Source organism: Dipteris shenzhenensis, chromosome 7 (genome assembly GCF_047967505.1).
Source record: "Dipteris shenzhenensis isolate YYH24624 ecotype China chromosome 7, Dip_SZ_1.0, whole genome shotgun sequence".
Lineage (NCBI taxonomy): Eukaryota > Viridiplantae > Streptophyta > Polypodiopsida > Gleicheniales > Dipteridaceae > Dipteris > Dipteris shenzhenensis.
In genome coordinates, this window is record NC_141602.1 from 49,916,714 (window position 1) to 49,937,246 (window position 20,533).

Genomic DNA, 20,533 nt, shown 5'->3' on the forward strand with positions numbered 1-20,533 from the left:
TGTTTTTGCCACAGTGCTTGCATGGATTAACTTTGAAGCAGTCCTTTGAAAGGTGATTTGTCTTTCCACAGTGATTGCAAGGAGAATACTTGCCCTTCTGGAATTTCATAACATAAGCAGTGTCATTGCTTTTCCTTAACTCCATATGTATTTCTTCTTCTTGGAGAGCTGAGATAATGCCTTCAAGGTTTGGATTGGGAAGATTCTTCAAAGTGCTTACAATGTGATCAAAACTTTCAGGCACACTCTTAAGTAGCACTGCCATAGCATCATCAGGGGTGATAGGAGAGTTGATAGAAGCTAACTGATTCATAAGACTCCGCATATAGTTGACATGAGCAGCTAAAGTAGTATCACTTGCCATCTTTAATTCAAAGAAAGAGATTTTAAGTGATAGTTTAGATATGTGAGAGCTTGCACCAAAAATCAAATCTAGCTTCTGCCATGCTTCCGATGGAGACTCCAAGTCAGATATATGATGTATGTAATCATCACCCAAAGCTAAAGCAATTATACCATATGCTTTTTTCATTCACTTCTATGCTTTTTCAAACAATGATGCTACTTTTTGCATGCTTCATAGAAGTGAATGAAATAAACACTTTCCAATCACAACCAGGTCTAGCAAGTCAAAACAAAACTGAAGCAACACTTATAGTGAAGTTATTGAAAACTTCAAATGACCAGAAATGCTAGAGTAGCATTTTATGTAGCATCATTTTCAAAAGTATGTCAAAACTGTCAAAACTAGAGAGCTGAACTTGGAGGGCTCATATCACACTCTTCAAAGCAAAAGAAAGAGGGCTTTCTGAGGCAAAAGAAAGCTGGTATACCACAATAGATCCTCTGGGAAGAAGAGGCGAAAATATGCGTCAGGTCGCCTTCACCTTCATGAACAAAGTCGACTGGTTTTTCTCTGTTTTCTCCTTCAATATGCAGCCATTGCTGCTCAGATTTCAGCACAAGGTAGCTCTAGGTATGGAGAAGCTTGCCCTGTAAGGAATTAGGAAAAGACAGAGCAGGCGCAGAGAACTTGCAGTAGAGGATTTCGACGACTTTTCTGCAATGGCGACGAGCAGCGCGCGAATTTCGTCAATTCCTTCCAGCCCAAAGTTCGCCCCAACCAGAGGGATCTCCAGCAGAAAGGGCGTGGGAAATGGTTGAGGATTGAAGGAGAACAAGCTCAAGCAAAATTTTGGGAGAAGAGGGAGAGATGGTGAAGAAGAAGAAGAAGAAGAAGATGATGATGTGGCAGAAATGGGCTCAAGGAGGATTAAATGGCTCTGATACCATGTTGAAACACTGAAAGGAAAGAGTAGAGTTGACACAAAATCAGAATACTTGCTTATAGAATGAAGAAGAAAGAGGTCCTTAAGTAGGCACCTCATACAAGGTCACTGACATCACTGATGACCTCAAAGCTCCACAATCATCTCCTCAATCTGCTCCTAGATTCACTCAATCATCCTATGTGGCTTTTCCACCACCTAACTGTGCTTGTGGGCACCTAACTGTGCCTCTAGCACTCACACATAGAAACATAAGGTGTGCCTGAGGCATACACCTTGAGATATCCCAACATCTTCTACCATGTTTATTTAGAACAGCCAAAGTGCTTAGGCCATTGCACGTAATATTGTCTTTCATGTGTGTACCAAGCACATTGATGTGCACTATCATTATGTTCGAGAGCGCTTGTCAGTTGGAGATACACAATTGTCCTAAATTCCCACGGACAATAACTTAGCAAATCTCTTCACGAACGCTCTACCACAACCCAAGTTTGAGGCTTTTCGATATACCTTACACTTCGCACCATTTATTATGTGATGTTGATCTTCTTGTACTATCAAAGGTTTCTATATCCATCTTGGCCGGATATGTGCAGCCATGATACAGATTCCAAGTATACATGAGATGCATCTAGGATACTTCATCCATACCATGGACGGGGGTTTGTTAGCACTTAGCCCTGATATGGCTTATAGGCTACTTTGAAGATTTGGTCATAGTCCTAGTCAACTAGTTCACTTTGGTCAATCAGTTAACTTTTGGGGCCATATAGTGGCCACTCTTGTACTTTCTTCCTTATCCATTTGCATTTACTCTTGGTTTCCTAAACTGTTGTTTTCCTCCTTTCATTCCATTTTTGTTAGCACTTAGTCCTGGTATGGCCTTGTAGACTAGTTTGGACATTTGGTCCTAGTCCTAGTCAACCAGATGACTTTAGGGCTACATAGTGGCCACTCTTGTATTTTCGTCATATCCATTTGCAAGTACTCTTCGTTCCTCAGTTGTTGTTTGCCTCCTTGCATTTCATTTCCATTCCATTGCTCCCAAGCACCCAACACTATCGAAGGCCATCTTGGTTCCATGTGGTTGAAAGATATCCATGTCCTATGGCTATATACCTGTCATAGTTCATCTCGGATGATCCAATGAGTCTCTTGTATGTTAGACGCAGAAAAAGGGCGTCTAGTGAGTACTGATATGGTGGTAAATGATCCATAGACATGTCCTATGATCAAAACCATCTGGAGACTTGTGCATACAACACTACTCATCTCCCTCAACTGAACCCTATACAGACGATGAGAGGGCCCTCCATTATCGATCCAGTCGTCAAAATGCCTGACTCGTCCAAATAAGTCATGATCTGGAATGAGCCATCTAGAGTCACAATGAAGATGTCTGATATTGAGATGTGGCCAAACAAGGAGTTGGAAACCTTTGTGAAGGTGAAGAAAAGCATTGAGTGCTTGGACCCTTCCAAGTGCTTGGTTGATAATATTGATACAAGGGAGGATTCCATGGAGTGGCCTAGGGTTTTAGGGTCAAATGGATGTCGTGGTTCATAAGGAGACATTACAAGACTACACACGGCACTTGGATGTGCTTCCATGAGGTGCATGGTTTACTTTCAGAGCAAGCACACACGCAAAGATGGCGTTCTAGTATGTACTTTATATAATTGACGTGAGCCTTAATAGCATGCTGTAAGGAGAATCTGCTCTTCATGTTTCGCTGGTAATGTGGATTGGAAGGTGTATGCCTTCTTCGAATGTAGAAGGGGAAGTCTAGGTGCTTCTTCAAATCTTGGAAGCAGATCGCTGGAAGGTGATCATGGTGAAAGTGTACTGAAGCCAAAAGAGTACCTACGTACGAGCTCAATGTGAGCTTAAGGTCCATTTATCTAGAGATATTCTTGGGATTTTATTTCTTGAGATGGTTGTTTAGTGGAGGACCTTGCCAGAGGAAGGACGGGTTGAAACAGACCTAGAGAGCACAGTGCTTGGAAGAGACTAGGCTGGCCACTTATTATGGGGGGGACAGTCGGAGATTGCTTGCATCAAGGGCGCTCAAGATCGATGGCAAGAATGCAACTGAAGGTGGTGGTGCCATCTGGTGCTATGTATGATGGACTTGTGTACCACGAGGATTTGCTTATGCGACGGGACTGGACCTGGAGGAGCAGAAGCCATTGGTTGAAAGACCAAGAATCAACATTGACACCACATTGTTCAAGAGTGCTTCGACATGGGTGCCGATGGATCATCTACATCGATGAGTTGGGATTGGGGCAATATGTGTTAGTGAGAGTATTGTTGGAAAAGTCACCTCCTCATCTATAAGCGCCCATATGAGGAGAGCATGCAGGAGGTGTACTTGAGCATGATGTGGCTGCCACATGGGCAGCGTACTCCGAGAGAAAAACAAAAGACGGGGGGCTGCTACATAGGCAACACATAGGCTGCCATGTGGGCAACACACCTAATAGCATACCTAACAAGTTGTTGTCCCTCTAGAGGCCTAGGACTGTACGGAATTGCCAGGTGGCAGTCTGGAAATGTATGGAGCAGATCTATGCAGAGGTTACACCCTGAAAGGTGATGTCATCAGCCTGGTACCTTGCAGCAAAAGTACGGATGGTAGGCGCATGTGTATGGGCCTGTACAGAGGGCTGAAGCAGAGTATACGCAGCTGTGGCAGGTGTCCAAGGGCAGGAACAGGTCTTGACACTAGGAGACGAAATGTGACTGGCTGAAGAAAATTTTAGGCCAGGGAAAGGGCCTGGAGAAAGTGGGGGCAGAGGCAGGACAACCTGGGCCAGTGGCTTCCTGCCACGTGGCCAGGCGGGACCTGCAAAGCAGCAAAGAAGCTGCCCCACAGGTTGGTTTTACATACCAGGGGGTCTATTGGCTGGGTCGGCTGATGTGCTGATCCAGTGGGCTATTTTGGGGGGCTACCAGCCCCTATAAAACGAGCCCATTGGGGGCTCACGTCTCATCCATTGGAGCAGCATCTGAAGAGCAGATTGGAGCATGCAGATCGGCAAGGCTTTGGGCCATCATCCAGAGGGGCCAGAGAGAGCGGAGTGCTGCAGACATAGCTCAGAGACAGGCTTCACCCTTGGCTGTCTTCCAGGGCTTCGCCCTTGGCTGTCTTTCAGGGCAGCAAGGTGTACGGATCAAAGGGGCAAGCAATGCCTTGTGTTTTGGCTGTCCATGAGGGGCAACGTGGAGGCGTGTTCACAGGCACGACTATGAGGGCCTGAAAAAATTGCTTATAGTTTTAAAATATTAGGTCCTTCCCAATCGACTACTTTAAAACTTCTGGAAACAAGAGAGCCTGCATGGTCAATTTTAGTGCAGATCAAGGCCTACAAAAAATAGAACAAAGGTAGCACAAAACTGTACCTGTGGAACTTTCAAGCACCAAAGCTCTGGATCATGGACCCCCAGCTTTTTTCTTTGATATCTCTCAGTTTCTTTCCTTGGCAATAGCATAGTTGTGTAGCATTCTTCTTTGATTTCAACTTCAGCACCAATCATAGTACCCTGTACACATGAGATAGACTTTGTGCATCATCAACATGCGCATATATATATCAAACTCATACAAAGACAACTGATTTCTCACCTTTAAAGATTTATATCTAAAAATGTATTTTGAATGAATGTAGACTCACTTTCTAGTGGAGAAGTGAAGTCTCAAGTTGCTTTTGGCGTACTTGAGGAAAAACCAGGATACACAAAAGCATGGAGCAAAAGCAAAGTAGTATAATGTAAGTTGAAATGCATTTTAAGTTTGATGACCATGGCATTGGCTGTACCAACGATAACAAAAGGGAGCTTTGTTGTTTATTTTGGTATCATCAACAGTAAAACATCTACTAAGCTTTTAGCTTAATCAATACAACCATTGACTATATTGGTGTTGTCATTCCTGTCAATCTTGGTCTTTTTTTTTAATCATGAAAATTCTAAGGATACAAGACATCTTGTAAGAGATTACAAAGATAAGGTGTTGTAGGCATAAATTCAACCCTATGGTTGACCAGTAGTACTTCGGTACTATATATACCAAGTACTTGTATTGTTTCATTTGAACATTTCTATTGGAGCTTTCTTGTGTCTGCACTCTTGCTCACTTGTGTTCACAACCTATCTCCACTTTGTTCCCACATTTGGTATCAGAGCGCTTCCGTCTCTACACTCTTGCTCACTTGTGTTCACAACCTATCTCCACTTTGTTCCCACATTTGGTATCAGAGCGCTTCCGTCTCTAGAGCCCATTCCTGTGCTTGCTTCCAGACTCTCGCAAGCTTGGTGCTCCAGTGCGCGTTCCAGGTTCTCACATTCAGCTCTCTAGCTTTCGTTTGAGGTAGCTCCAACAATCCAGCGGCTGTTTTTTGACCTTTTGAGGTCCGATTTCGATATTTTTTGAAATTTCTGAGCTGCCTGCATACAAACAAGCCTGTCCCGCACCATTGCACGCGGGGGGGAGGGGGGAGGAACTGTTTTTTGTGCATACAAACAAGCCTGTCCCACACCATTGCAGGCGGGGGGGGGAGGGGGAACTATTTTTTGTCCGTACAGTCTGTATGGATCTGTCCGTACGACTGGTTGGAACCTGATTTCGAGTCCATACGACTAGTTAAAAGGTGATTCGAGCAATTTTCGGCTATTTTTCGGCGTTTTTGCTCAGATCTGGACTCTTTTCAGCTCCAGAATCTCCTGGGTGTGTTCCAACAGCTCCAGGAGTCTCCATACTTCTACAGGCTCTTCCCCACACGTGTGTTGTGTTCAGAAGTACTCCCAACAACTTCATTTAGCTCCAAGCAGCTCACTTCAGCTCCTTTGTCATCTCCAGCTTGTCCATACAGTCAATGGACTGTTTTGCAAGTGTTTCGGGCCAAGGTGCACTTTCAATAAGTGTTTTGAGCTGTGTATTTTGCTTCGGGACTGTTTTTGCAGCCCATACTCTTGCACTCTTAGATGCATTTGCAGATACTCTGCATTGTTGGGTGCATTTGCAGTTACTTTACAGTTGTGGATGCTTTTGAGCTTTGTTGGATGCATTTGAGCACTCGTGGGTGCGCTATTTCAGATTTGGGTTGTGTATTTTCAGTTTGGGATTGCACTTCAGACTGCAGCAGAGTGCAATGATTGCCATTTTTGCAGTGATTGCATTGTGCAATCAGTGGCATTTTAGAGCAGCCAGTCGTACTTTGCATTTGCAGCCAGTATTACTTTGGGATTTCGCAGGAACATTTGCAGCCAGTTGCACTTTTGGGACTTGCAATTATTTTTACAAGTACATTTGCAGCTTGTGGGTATTCCATTTTGCATCAGGTCGACTCTTTCAGACAGTTTTGGCAATTTGTCCGAGGGTGACAAGCTGGATGGACCAAACTATGCCTTGTGGTCAGTCATGCTTAAGAACATCTTGGTTGGTAAGGGCTTGTGGGATACTGTTAGTGGGGATGAGGTGAGGCCAGCACGCTTCTTCGGGTCAGACTACAGGCAGACAGCAGACTGTACAGTCCCTCCTACTAGTCCCATAGCATCGACGGAGGAGCAGAAGAAGTTTGACCACCGCAGTGCCCAAGCAATGTTTTTGATTGCCACAAATGTGAACAGGCACATTGTGACAACTATCAAGTCATGCAAGGACGCAAAGGCAGCATGGGAAAGATTGGCAAACATGTATCATGTTAAGAATGAGGCAAGGGCGATTGCCTTGACAAATCAGCTCAAGGATCTCGAGATGTAGGAAGGCCAGGCCATCACTGATCATATTGCCAAGATCACTGATCTACATGATCAGTTCGCAAGTATTGATGAGGAAATAGAAGACAAGAAGCTCATCTCTTACTCTCAATAGCTTAGCGCCTTCATATGGCACATTCATCACTTCATTAATCATTGTTCTCAGGGCATCGATCGATGAGTTACTTGGGCTTTTGTTGTAGGAAGAGGAGAGATGCTCAAATTTTGCCAAAGCCTCTCATCAGGGTGAGCAAGCACTTGCCATGGGTGGAAAGAACAAATTTCAGAAAAAGTTTGAGCCAAAACACAGCCATACACCTCAGCCCAAGGAGGGGAATGCAAGCAGTTCAAGCAAAAATCTGAAAAAGGACAAATGCAATTATTGCAAGAAGCTAGGACATTACATCGCAGTGTCAGAAAAGGATTGCCAATGAAAAGAAGAGGCAAAGGGACAGCTCTAGCAGTACTTTTGTTGACCCCACTGAAACTCGTGCTTCAGATGCACATGGTGAAGCTCATCTTGCCCAAGGTGATAGAGATTTTAGGTTTGCTGCATTTAATGAGAAGAAGGATGCCAGGGGGGATTTGAATGCTGAAAATCAATCAGGGGATGCTTCCCTTGTTGCAAGTGATACATGGTATATCGACAGTGGTGCTACTAAGCACATGACTCCTCGCCAGGAGTGGTTTGAGAGCGTGACACCTGTTCATGGTAGATAGGTTACATGTGCCAATGATGCTTCTCAAGACATCATCGGAGTTGGGCACATTCCCATTCAGCTTGATAATGGGAAAGTTAAGTATATCCGAGATGTTTGGTATGTTCCAAATTTGAGGCAAAATCTGATTTCAGTTTCAAACATTGCCCATGATCAACATATGTTGGTTGAATTTCAGGATAACCAATGCAAAATCAAGGATCCAAAGAAAGGCTATGAGGTTGTAGCAACAGGCACATATGACAGAGGCTTATACAAGCTCGATGCTCAGCCTTATGATCAGAAGGTATTGGCTGCAGCAAACACTTCCCAGGCTGATTTATGGCATGCCAGGTTTGGACATGTCCATCACAGGGCATTGTCCTACTTGTACAACAATAATATGACTCGAGGAATGCCAAAATTGCAGCAACCAGCAAATGAAGTGTGTGAGGGGTGTGCACTTGGCAAATTGCATCGCTTGACATTTAGTAAACAAGGCAAGAATTTGTTCAAGGCAACCAAAGTGTTGCAGATAGTGCACAGTGATGTATGTGGCCCCATGACTATTCCCACGCATAGAGGAGCAAGGTACTTTGTGACCTTTATAGATGACTTCTCCAGGTTCACATGGCTTTTTCTCATGAAGGAAAAATCTGAGGTGTTCTATTGGTTTCAGAGTTCAAAGCTATGGCTGAGAACGAAACCAATTCTAGAATTGGAACACTCAACTCAGATAGAGGGGGAGAGTACATGTCACATGCATTCCAAGGATTTTTGAAGCAACATAGGATTAAACATCACTTGACATGCCCCTACACACCACAGCATAATCCACTCCCTCAGAGGAAGAGTCGTACTCTCATGGAAATGACGAGATGCATGCTGAAATTCAAGAGAGTCTCAAAGGCTTTTTGGGGAGAAGCAGTTGTGACGGCCACTTATGTTTAGAACAGATGCCCTACCAAAGCTTTGGTTAATGTGACTCCATTTGAGGCTTTGTATGGCTTCAAGCCAAAGGTTAGTCATTTCAGAGTTATTGGCTCAGTGGCATATGCTTTGGTTCCAGATGCACATCGGACAAAGCTTGATGACAAGAGTGTCAAATGCATTTTTGTGGGGTATAGCACTGAAAGCAGGGGATTTAGGCTTTATAATCCCGCTACCAAGAAGGTAATAATCAGCAGAGATGTTCTCTTTGCTAAGAATGAGTGCATGCAGCCCACTAGTGCAGACTTGCCACCATACGATGACACCCCTTTGGACATCATCCAGTTTGAGGATGATGAGATGGAGTCTCTTGATGCTTCCCCATCTAATTCTCATAGTTCAGATGGCTTGCCACATGTTGAGGATGGATCTCCCTCAAATGTTTCAGATTTGCAGCCTATTAATGAGAATAGACCGCCTCATGTTTGGAGGCATTATCAACGTCGTGAGGCCACTAAAGATGTTGATCCAGCTCCGAGTGGTATAGAAGAGAAATCTATTCCACGTTTAGCAAGGTTGACCATTCAAGATGCTAAGGATCAGCCTACTTTGGGGAAAACCAGGGCCAGCACTCAGAAAAATCAGAAAAAGGTGAATTTTTCTTTGATGACCTCAGTGATGGAAGCTGAAAACGAGCCTCAGAGCTTCAAGGATGCTCAGCATAATCCGGCATGGCAGAAAGCTATGGAAGCTGAGATTAAATCCATTGAGAAGAATGCCACATGGGACTTGGTTGATGTGCCCATTGGGAAAAATGTGGTTGGCACGAAATGAATTTATAAGGTGAAATACCATTCAGATGGCACAGTTGAGAAATACAAAGCCCGTTTGGTTGCTAAAGGGAGGGGATAGATTATGAGGAGACATTTGCTCCAGTGGCCAAGATGACCACGATTTGTTCTGTCATCTCTCTTGCTGCATTTTATGGTTGGTCAGTGTACCAGATGGATGACAAGACCGCTTTCCTCAATGGAGATCTTAAAGAGGAGGTCTATGTACATCAGCCCCAAGGTTTTGAGGTGAAGGGACAAGAGCACAAGGTATGCAAGCTCAGGAAGGCTCTATATGGGCTGAAGCAAGCACCTCGTGCGTGGTATCAGAAGATACATCAGTTTTTGCTGTCCCAGGGCTTCGTAAACACTCATACAGAGCCAAATCTGTATGTTCTGCAGCAAAAATCAGAATTGGTTATGTTGGTACTATATGTGGATAACATCATACTCACTGGCAATGATTTGCAGCAAATTACAGCAGTGCAGTCCGCTTTATGTCACAACTTTGACATGACAGATTTGGGCCTATTGCACTTTTGTCTTGGCATTGAGTTTTGGCAGACCCATGATGGGATTTCTATGTCACAGACAAAGTATTCAAAGGGGTTGCTGCAGAAATTTAAAATGGAGAACTGTAAGCCTGTGGCTACTCCATCGTAAAAGTGACTCAAGCTGAGTAAGCATGACTACTCCATTGTAAAAGGGACTCAAGCTGAGTAAGCATGATACTGCTGAAAAGTTTGATGGAACTTTGTACAGGCAGTTGGTTGGTAGTTTGATATATCTATGCTCCACACGGCCTTATATTGCCTACACCACAAAGCTTTTGAGCCAGTTCATGCATTGTCCCACGATCACACATTGGAATGCAGCAAAGAGGGTTCTCAGATATGTCCATGGCACTCTCTCTCTTGGCTTGCATTATGCTTCAAATTGTGATCTAAAGCTGAGTGGTTTCACCGACTCAGATTGGTCAGGGGACATTGACGACAGATGGTCCACTACTGGCTATTGCTTCTCATTGGGTTCAGCATGTATCTCATGGCTCAGTAAGAAGCAAGAGCGAGTCTCTCTTTCCTCCAGTGAAGCAGAGTACAAAGCTGCAAATTCAGCCACTACGGAGTTAATGTGGTTAAGGAAGCTTTTGCATGACTTACATCATGCACAGGATGGCGAAGCAAACTCTATCTTCTGTGACAGCCAGAGTTGAATTGCCATAGCCAACAATCCTGTCTTTCATGCTCGCATGAAACACATTGAAAATCATTATCATTATGTACGAGATTGTATTTCTGATGGCTTCATTGATCTCATTTATTGTCCATCTGAGGACAATGTGGCGGATATCTTTACCAAGGCCCTGTCAACAAATCTTTTCTTACGACATCGACATGGCTTGGGGATCAGAGACATTCTCACAATGTCAAGGGGGGTTGTGAAGTGATTCACAATGACATTGTTTTCATGTACTCCCATAGGTTGCATATCCATCTAGATGAATTTGTGCAACCATGGTACTTTAGGTACTACAGGGTATACCTGAGATGTTTCTAGGGTACTTTCAGCCATATCTTTGAGGGGGGATTTGTAAGAGATTACAAAGATATGGTGTTGTAGGCATAAAGTCAATCCTATGGTTGACCAGTAGTACTTGGGTACTATATATACCAAGTACTTGTATCGTTTCATTTGAACATTTCTATTAGAGATTTCTTGTGTGTGCACTCTTGCTCACTTGTGTTCACAACCTATCTCCACTTTGTTCTTACACATCTTTCATCAACCACACCTCCAACGCTTCTATTACCACCCAGAACTTGCTGCCAAAACTCTTGCAAGTGTAATGAGAGAGAACAGCATGCTCTTTTTGCAGCTGCCTGCAACACTGATCATTCCCATTGGGGAGAAGACAGCTATAGTCGCTTCATTCCCTTCCGTCATTCCTCTAGCGGCCTTGAGCTTTTTGTAGTTTGAATGGCATTTTGTGTTTCGCATCTAGGAGAATTCTAACTTGCATATTTAAATGGAGTCTCTGTAGCTTAATGGGCAGAATTTTTGTGTGAGGATTCTGCTTGCCTTCTTACTTATCAACAAGATCCTGCCCTGAAACTTCAAATGGCATTGGTTTTCCTACAAGGAAGAATTGTGCTTTCCTATTCTCATCCGTAGCCCCAACACTAGTCTGTAGCACAATTTTATTTCACCACCCTTATCCCATTTTACTTACTCACAGCTCTATCACATCTTCAATTCCACCACTGCTCAGGTGGATCCCACTCACAATGCAAACATTGAAGACGTGGGCATCATTTACGACATCCTGTCCTTAGCACACTGAGACTGGCTGTAGACTTGGATTGGTCTCAGACAACGGATCTCTTCTCACAGACTTCGTATCAAGAGCAGCAGAGCAGAGCGGTTACACAGGGAGAGGCGCATATGCACACTGTGTGACATGCAGGAGATTGAGACAGAGGAGCATTTCATATTCATATGCCTTGTTTACTATGACATCTGTGGGTGTTTCTACTGCTTCTTCAGAGATAGTTATGGGGTTTTGGCCCGTTTCCTCTCCTACCCAGACTAGCGATGCTTGGCCGGTTTCATTCATGAGGTGCTCAAACACCGAGATAGGATACTTTGAGTACAGAGACAAGAGCAGACTTCTCCCCTGATTGATACCTCTTAGAGCTCTATCATGGAGTTCTTTCAGCCAAATCACATAGACCCCCACGAGGTGAGACCTTGACGTGATTGTGACCCGACAGCTCAGACAGAGGGTTGACTCACAGATCATATTTGGGGACATCCCCTCCTTGTTCAATGTCGGAGCCCGATCGATGGGGGTCACAGTGGCCCTGGTTAGACGCAGAGCTACGACTAGGAGACGTACCAGGACTGCACCCTTGGGGGGGAGACAACGGTCTATTGCTGCTGACCTCATGCCTCCACCTCCACAGCCTCATCCATCCTGATGTCCTGCTACTGCTGCTGATGATGATGATGGTTATGATGATGTCGACGATGATGCTGAGATTGATTGATACATACAGTTGAGATATGACTATGTTGTACTTAGGATTTAGTACTACCATTTTGCATTTTTTGCATTCTGCATTGGTGTGGATGCTCGTTTAGTAGCTCCACTACCACAACTCATTGTATCAGGTTTTTCACAGTCTCATAGACCCATCGGTCTTCCGAAGACTTTAATAAACTTTCTTTCTTTCTTTCTTTTTTTCTCCTTTGAAGCCTCCTCCATCATACACGGATTTAGTTCCCTTGTAGGGAGATTTAGAAGAGAGTGAAGTAGGGCATATTGTTATTTATGATCTAGACTCTAGAGCATGTAGCTCTTTTTAGTTTTCTCCTTTTGAGGTTCATGTAAATTCTGCTTCTTTTATCTTTTTGCCACACAATTTGCGATGTCACGAAAGAGACGTCACTCTAACATTTTTCATTGACAAGCTCTGTAGTCACTTTTATCCAGATGCAAACGAAGTTATGAATTGTGGAAATGGTGGCGCTATAGAGATAGGGTTTCACAGCTTGTTGACTCAGACGGGGTGTTATAGTCAGATCCTGATGCTGTCATGCCTGTAGCTTCAGATTTTTTCGCATCCCTTCTTACTGCAGATCCAGGCACACAGGCCATTGATGATGCCAGAGAGGTTATTTGGCAGTGTATCCCTATATTGGTTAAGGATGAGATGTATGTTTCTCTGGATGCACCTTTCACCAATGCAGAATTCAAGGCTGCATTACTTGCCCTTCACAAGGGCAAGTGCCCAGGTTCAGATGGACTTACCCCCTCCTTTTTTATTACTTTTTGGGAGCAGATTGGTGATCACATTACATCAGCCCTGCAAGGCGTGTGGGACTCTGGTGAGATGCCGGACTCACTTACAGATGGTCTCATTCATCTCATCCCAAAGGGGGGTAATAGAAATCTTGTGTCTCAATGGAGACCCATCACTCTATTGGGCACTTTTTACAAGATTCTGGTGAAAGCCATCAGTCTACGGCTACATGTTTTTCTTCCAGATTTGATTCATGACACGCAGATAGGGTTTGTGCATGGCAGAAGTATTTTTGATAATATTTTCTCATTTTGGAAGGCCTCAGAATGGGCCATGTAGAGCCGCCAGAGATTGGCCATTCTACTCTTGGACTTTGAGAAAGCTTACGACAGAGTAGACTGGGATTTTTTAGAGGGTACTCTATCTCGCTTTGGTTTTTCAGATGCATGGATTAGAGGAGTATCCTCTCTCTACAGATCAGCCCATAGCCAGTTGCTCATTGGGGGGGTAACAGGGGACAGGTTTCAGATTTCCAGATCCGTCCGCCAGGGATGTCCTCTTGCCCCGTTTCTTTTTCTGTTTGTTGCGGAAGCTATGAGTATCTGCATTAGATCTCAAGCTGATACTTATGGGCTGAGGCTTCCTATCCGCCGGGAAGAAGAGCTCCTAGATAGTGAGTTGGCACATGACACGGCTGTTTTTTTGGATGCCTCCCCCAGAACACTCACTTCCTTCCGGACAGCCTTGGATTTGTTTTGCACGGCTGCAGGTGCACACATTAATTGGCATAAATCTAGTGGTTTTTGGATTTGCGAGGATGACACCCCGGATTGGGGTAATGATATTGGCTTCACTTGGGTATAGAGGGGCGTCTCCGTCAGATATTTGGGCTGCCAGGTTGGGGTGGGCATCTCTCCTTCACAACAGTTTGCTCCGGTGTTGGAAAGCATCAGAAGAAAGCTCCTTTTTTGGAGCTCAGCCAAACTTGACTTGGCCTCCGGGGTGGTGGTGGTTAACCAGGTTCTTCTAGCCACAGCATGGTTTGTATGCTTTTGTTGGTGCCACTCTAGGGATTGTATCACTCAGCTTAAGAGGCCTGTACGAAACTTTTTATGGAGTGGTCTAGATGGCACAACTGATGTTACAGCCAGGGTGGCTTGGGAGACCTTGATTCTTCCTACAAGAGAAGGGGGTTTGAATATCATCGACCCAGATCTACAGTGCAGAGCTTTACTCTGCAAGTTCGTTGTGAGAGGGCTTATGCCAGGGCAAGAGCCTTGGAAAGATTTTTTTATCAGATGCATACAGTCTCGCACGCCCACTTCAGGAGAGGATTGGACACACAGTACTAGATGGGTTTTCACCACAGCCCACCTCAGGTTTCCCCCTTCCCCTCTTATGGTTGCTATCCTGAAAGCATGGGCCAGCTTCGGGAGTACTCTTCGCAGGATTCCCCCATCGACCCGTGAAGAGATTGAAAGGCAACCTATCATGTGGAATGACAGGATTTTGGATGAGCTTGGCAGACCACTTGGAGCTTCTCCTTACATGCAGTGGCCAAGATGGGAGAGGGGCCTTGCATCTACAGTGGAAGCATGGAAAGCCTTCAGGAAGCTTCCTGCAGACCAACAGGACCAGATGGTTCTTAATCTCAGAGGGAGTGCAGGGAGAGTCCACAACAGATTGATGTAGCCTTGCTCTTGGATTGGGTAGACACAGATGACATGCCTATTACTTGCTCCACCTAGATGGGGGCATTTTCCAGATTGGGAGTTCTTCTTGACCCACATGAGGATGCCTTAGTATTTGATGTTTCTTCAGGGGGCAGGCTGTCCAGATCCATAGACGATATCTTGTTGGAGGTGCCGTTTCAGCCAGTTAGGGTAGTGGGCTTCATGGAGCATGGCTCTCTTTCACAGTGGTACTTGGATCCTGACCCCCTTCTCCTCGCCCTTGGCTCATGGAGGTTGTGGCTCTATGGAGGTGTCCCAATTAAGTTTTTGCAGTGGGACCCTGGGGAATGGGAATGGATAGATGAAGGGCACCGAGAGAAGGGCATTCCCTTCTTTCGTTACACGGTCAGTAATGCCAGGAAATTCCAGCTCAGCTGTAGGGGTTGGAGGCCCACCAGAGCTCATCATTGGGAGAACTTTCAGATTCCTGCTGACTTGCAGAAATTTTTTTGGTAGAGACTCTAGAAATCCCACTGGAATAGAAAAATCACTCTCTTCTTTTGGCTTTCTATTCATGGTGGGATAGCAGTAAACCATTGGAGGTCCAAGTTCGGAGCTGACCCTTCTTGCCCTCGCTGCCTTTCTGCTTTGGAGACAATACAACACTGCCTATGGGATTGCAGACAGGCGAGAATCATATGGAAGGGGATTGCAAGACTTTTCAGCACTTTTGTTCACCTACCTTTCTATATGACCTGGGGATCATTAGCTTGGCTTACTCTTTCAGGGCCCAGGTATTTTTTGAGAGACTTGATTCCTCTTGGGCTCTTCACATCCGACGACACCTTGTGGAGTCGTGCTCTCTAGAGGATGTTCTAGCCACTCTTTTCAGGGCTGCTCACTCCTCGGTTGACTCTCCATGGGAGATCCTAGCTAGCATTGCAGCATAGCACATTTGGAGAGCCAGATGCACTGAGGCTTTGGAGGGTTCTCAGGTTCACCCTTCTCAGATCTTGGCTAGTACTTGGATAGATACGATACACACTCTGATGGCCATTTGGGCGACCATGCAGGGATCATCTCGAGCAGCCTCCTCCAGGAGAGTTACTTTTCTCAGAGATCGGAGAGACTCTCCCTTCTTTGCTGAGACTTCTACAGGGTTGAGATGGCATTTTCAGCCTCAGCCTTGGCTTCTTTCTACCTCATTCCTCTGAGGTGTTTTTTATTACATGCTTAGCATGGCGTATTTCCGCACAGAGCTTGCTCTAGCGGGTTCCTTTCTTACTTAATAGAAGTCTCTTTTTTGTGGAAAAAAATAAAAAAAATAAAAAAAATAAATAATTAAATAAATATATATATACAAATTCTGAAAGAACTGAATGGTATGGTGTGACACCCTATGTTGGAAATGTAGGGTCCACATGTGAGCCCTCAAATAAGGAGTCCGCAAAGAAGCGACATTCGTATGGATGAGGGAAAGAGAGAGGCTTCCATGTGGGCAGCATGCAGGTTTCCACAGGGGCAGCACATGAAGATCCATCGTATGTTTGATTATGATCCACCCTTAGAAAGAAAGAAATTTTATTAGAGTCTTCGGAAGACCGATGGGTCTATGAGACTGAAAGAAAACCTGATACAAATCACAGTAAGGGTGGAGCTACTAAACGAGCATCATGACCCGTGCTGAGTCCTCAGTCTGATCATACATAATCAGATACATCTGGGTGTGACAATGAAAAGAAAAAAAAGACTGGAGCGGGAGCGGAATCCTCTGTATGTCATGTCACCCTAGCTGGTGCATAGCCGATGATGGGACGCTGGTGTCTATCAAGGGGTGCCGTGTGTCTCAGTCTCGACGCAAGACCAGAGCCACCGTGACTCCCGTGGGGTGTGCCCCGGGTCTAAACAATGACGGGAGGTCCCCTAGAGTGATCTGTGTGTCCCTCGATGCCTCATGTGTTGTGCTACGGTCGTCGGGTCGGGGTCTCTGTCACGTCTGCGTCTAGAGACTGGACGATCAATATCACTTGATGGGAAGAACTCTGTGATCCTGCTCTGAGAGGTATCTAGTGGTGTGGCCAAGCCCCGTCGCCTGAGTAAGCACTCTCTGTGTCGGACCCCCTCGTGAATGAAGGCCGCTAGGCATCTCTAATCTGGGTAGGCGAGGAATCTGGAAAGAAACCCAAAGCCGTCTCTGAAGAGACAGTGGTAGCGACCTCAGATCTCGTAGTACACTGGGCACCTGAAAATAAAATGCTCCTCTGACTCAACCTCGTGACAGTCGCACAATGTGCATATGTGATGCTCCCTAGGGATCCCCTCTGCTCTACCACTCTCTATGCGGAGGCGGTGTGATGATACCAGAAACTGTCCGATGGAGATCCGTAGTGAGTGAGGCATGTGAAGCTCAGTGTACCCCGGTGGTGTGATGTATCCCTCTGAAATACAAAGACAGTGATCTCTGTAGAAGCTCAACTTCATTGGAAGCTCCCTCGGCTCCAACCAGGTCCTAAAGGTGTGTAGTTGCAAGAGATCCTCTCGAATGACCTGGTTGGTGTGTGGCCCAATTGGGATGGTGGGTGGGAGTACCGGAGGGGCATCCAAACTATACTGAAAAGCAGGTATCCTATCGATGTGAAACCCCAGTCTCACAAACCATCTGTGAGTCCGTGCATACCAGCCTCGCTCGTCTCCCTCTGCTGCCAACCTCATGGAGGAATCGAGAACCAACCATGGCAACCTCTGTCTCCCTGATGTGCAGTCCCCATATGATCTAACCCGGTGTAGATATGTGATGGTTTGAAAGGCTGCATCTAGCTAGAGTGGAGAAGCACCAAACTCGGCCTGAATGATATGATGTGGTGCAGATGGTTTCCTCCAAATCATCCGTGAGAGCATAAGGATATGCAGGCGCTCCACCTATATCCACTCTATATCTGACATGTCAGGTCCCCAACCAGGGCTGCCATACATACCGGCTAGTCGGACCAAGGAGTTGAAGAGAAGAGCCTTAGTCCTAAGGTCCTGGAAGTGGGAGTGGAAGCACTGTCTCTCTAGCCAATCCAGTGAGGCGTCTCCCCTGCTCAATCTAGCCTACATCGCTGGTCTCATCGTGAAGATCGGGCCGGAGAAGATGACCCTCAAGTAAGTGTATGAGGATACAATCTCAACTGGTGACCCACCGAAAGTGAACTGCTTCCGGTGCATGTTTGCTCGAGAGGTGTTAAAGATCATGACCTTGGTCTTGCCAAGGTTGACCTCCAAATCATGGGATAAACAAAAAGCTTGCAGTGCGTCCAGGTGTCGCTGGAGCCCCTCAGGTGTGGATGATAAGAGTGCCACGTCATCTGCATAAAGAAGAATCCTGATGATGATCCCGGCAAGTGAGCAAGTAGTCCCTCCGAAGCCCCCATGAAAGTCTCAAGCTCATCGATGTAGAGGCCAAACAGAGTTGGTGATTAGGGACAACCCTGTTTGACCCCTATGGTGCTCAAGATCTCATCTATCCAACCTCCGCCTGTCCGAACTCTGCTTGAGACTCTCATAAAGTGCCATGATTGCCCAGATGATCTCCTGGTCACCAAATCCCAGTGCTTGCAGGCGTGTGATGAGTCGAGCTCGAGGTACTGTGTCAAAGGCTTTGCGAAAATCCACAAAGCAGCAATATATCCTCTCCTTCCGTGATCTAGCCTTCTCTATGACACTCCTGAGTGTGAGTATGTGATCCATAGTCCCATGGTCTCGCCTGAAACCGGCCTGACCCTCTGCTCTGAGCCCTCTCATCTCTGTGAACAGGCTGACCGACGCATCCAATATTGATGCATAGATCTTAGACATCACATGTCCAATCATGATAGTCATGTAGTTACTCGGGTCCATGGGATCCCCTGCCTTGTGGATGGTGGTGATGGTGTTGAGTATCCAAGGCGGGGGAAGCCAAACAGCGTCATTGAATAGCTTTGCTAGGATCGGGGCTAACGTGTCGATTCCATATGCGATAAACTTAGTGCATAGCCCCTCGTGGTCCTTAGCTCGGCCATTGTGCAGTTTCAATGTCGCGTCCTTGACTCCCCCTCTAGTGAACAACGTGCAAGTGGTGGGGCGAGGTGTGTGTATGAGATCTGGAGTAGGTTGGTGTGGAACATCATAAAGATGGCATGCATACGTGTGCCAAACTCTCGTGTCAGTGAGAGGTGATGGAGACCTACGCTCAAGGAATCTGTGCCAAAATTCCTTAGAGTTGTTGCTGTACAAGATGTTCAGCAGCTCCTCCTCATTTCGACAAAGAAATGCCTGCTTCTTCCGACGTACGAGACATCGGTACTTGCGTACCATGTCTGGTGTGTTCGGGAGGTGACACCTAGTGTCAAGTCGGAGTTGTCGGAGAAAAGCCTTGCACTCCACATCGTACCAGTTGTTGCAGGGTAGAGAACCAAGAGGTGGTGGTCTAGTGGACCGTGTGGTGTGGGGAAAGACTTGGAGGGCAGCCTCGTGGAGTGTGTGACTAATTAGGGCAGCACGGTCCTCTATGAGTGGTATGTGATCGATGTAGGTTAGGAGTCTATTTAGGCGTCTAGAGTAGGCAGGGGAGAGGCTGTGATCAAAGTGTATGTCGAGGTAGGTGCCATGCGTCATATGTGGTGTGTGTGGTGTGGCTAAGCATGAGGTGACGATAGTGAAGAATAGGTATGTGTGATCAGCTCCTGGAGGGAGTGGCGCTACGGTGAAGTTGGTGATACGTGAGGTGAAGGTAGGGGATCCCATGATGTAATCTACTATACTAGTGCCCCCCCCATGTGGGAAACAAGTTAAACCACATGAGGAGGGCCATAGGTCAAGCCCGTTGTAGATGATGAGATCATGCATCCTGCCCAGGTCAAGGAGCGCGTGTCCATATGGTGTAACAGGCCCGTGTCGGTCCGATGAGATCTTGGTCATACCTGCTCCGTCTAGGTCCATGTCTGGTAGCATGATAGAGTCGTCTCGGAAGTCCAGGAGTGGTGCCTGGCGCATGCTCGTCCTGGCGTTGAGGTCCCCAACAAGGAGAACTTCCCGTGAGATGAAAGGTCCAGGATATCCGGATGTAAGGGTGCATATGGTGATGTCTCACCCTCCTCTCACGCAACTCTGGCAAAGTGGAATGTGTCTGGTGGGAAGTAGCATATTGCTATGAAAAGGTCATGAGTGGCCGTTCATCGGATCTGGATCCACATGAATCGGGAGTGTGCATCCTTCCTCTCAATGGTGGAGATGGCTCCAACGAGGGAAGACCTGTACAATACTGCAACCCCGCCTGATCCTCGAACTCCTCCTATATCCCTCGTCTCATCCCTGAAGGTTGACTCCCATGTGTAGCCACTGACTATCGGTAGTGGACGCTCTGGGCTCTGGTGTGTCTCCGTGTAAAAGACTATGTCTCGTCCTGTGTAAGATTCCGAGAAGTTCCCTGGGTCTGACCATAAGGTACCATTACAGTTCCAAATGGTGCAAGCTAGGGTCTCGGAAACCTGAGTCTCATAACCCCCGTCCCCCTAGGGGGTACGGGTG

General features: G+C 46.0%; 1 protein-coding gene across 3 annotated transcripts in view; it reads right to left on the bottom strand.

Moving 5' to 3' along the window:
* LOC147900451 (uncharacterized) overlaps positions 1-20,533 on the bottom strand; it is a 304,188-nt gene that overhangs the window by 258,588 nt on the left and 25,067 nt on the right. For all 3 annotated transcript variants that reach the window (XM_087377091.1, XM_087377090.1, XM_087377088.1), the window contains exon 2: positions 4,698-4,838. In XM_087377091.1, coding sequence (XP_087233217.1) covers positions 4,698-4,838 — 141 coding nt within the window. The remainder of the gene's footprint in view (positions 1-4,697; positions 4,839-20,533) is intronic.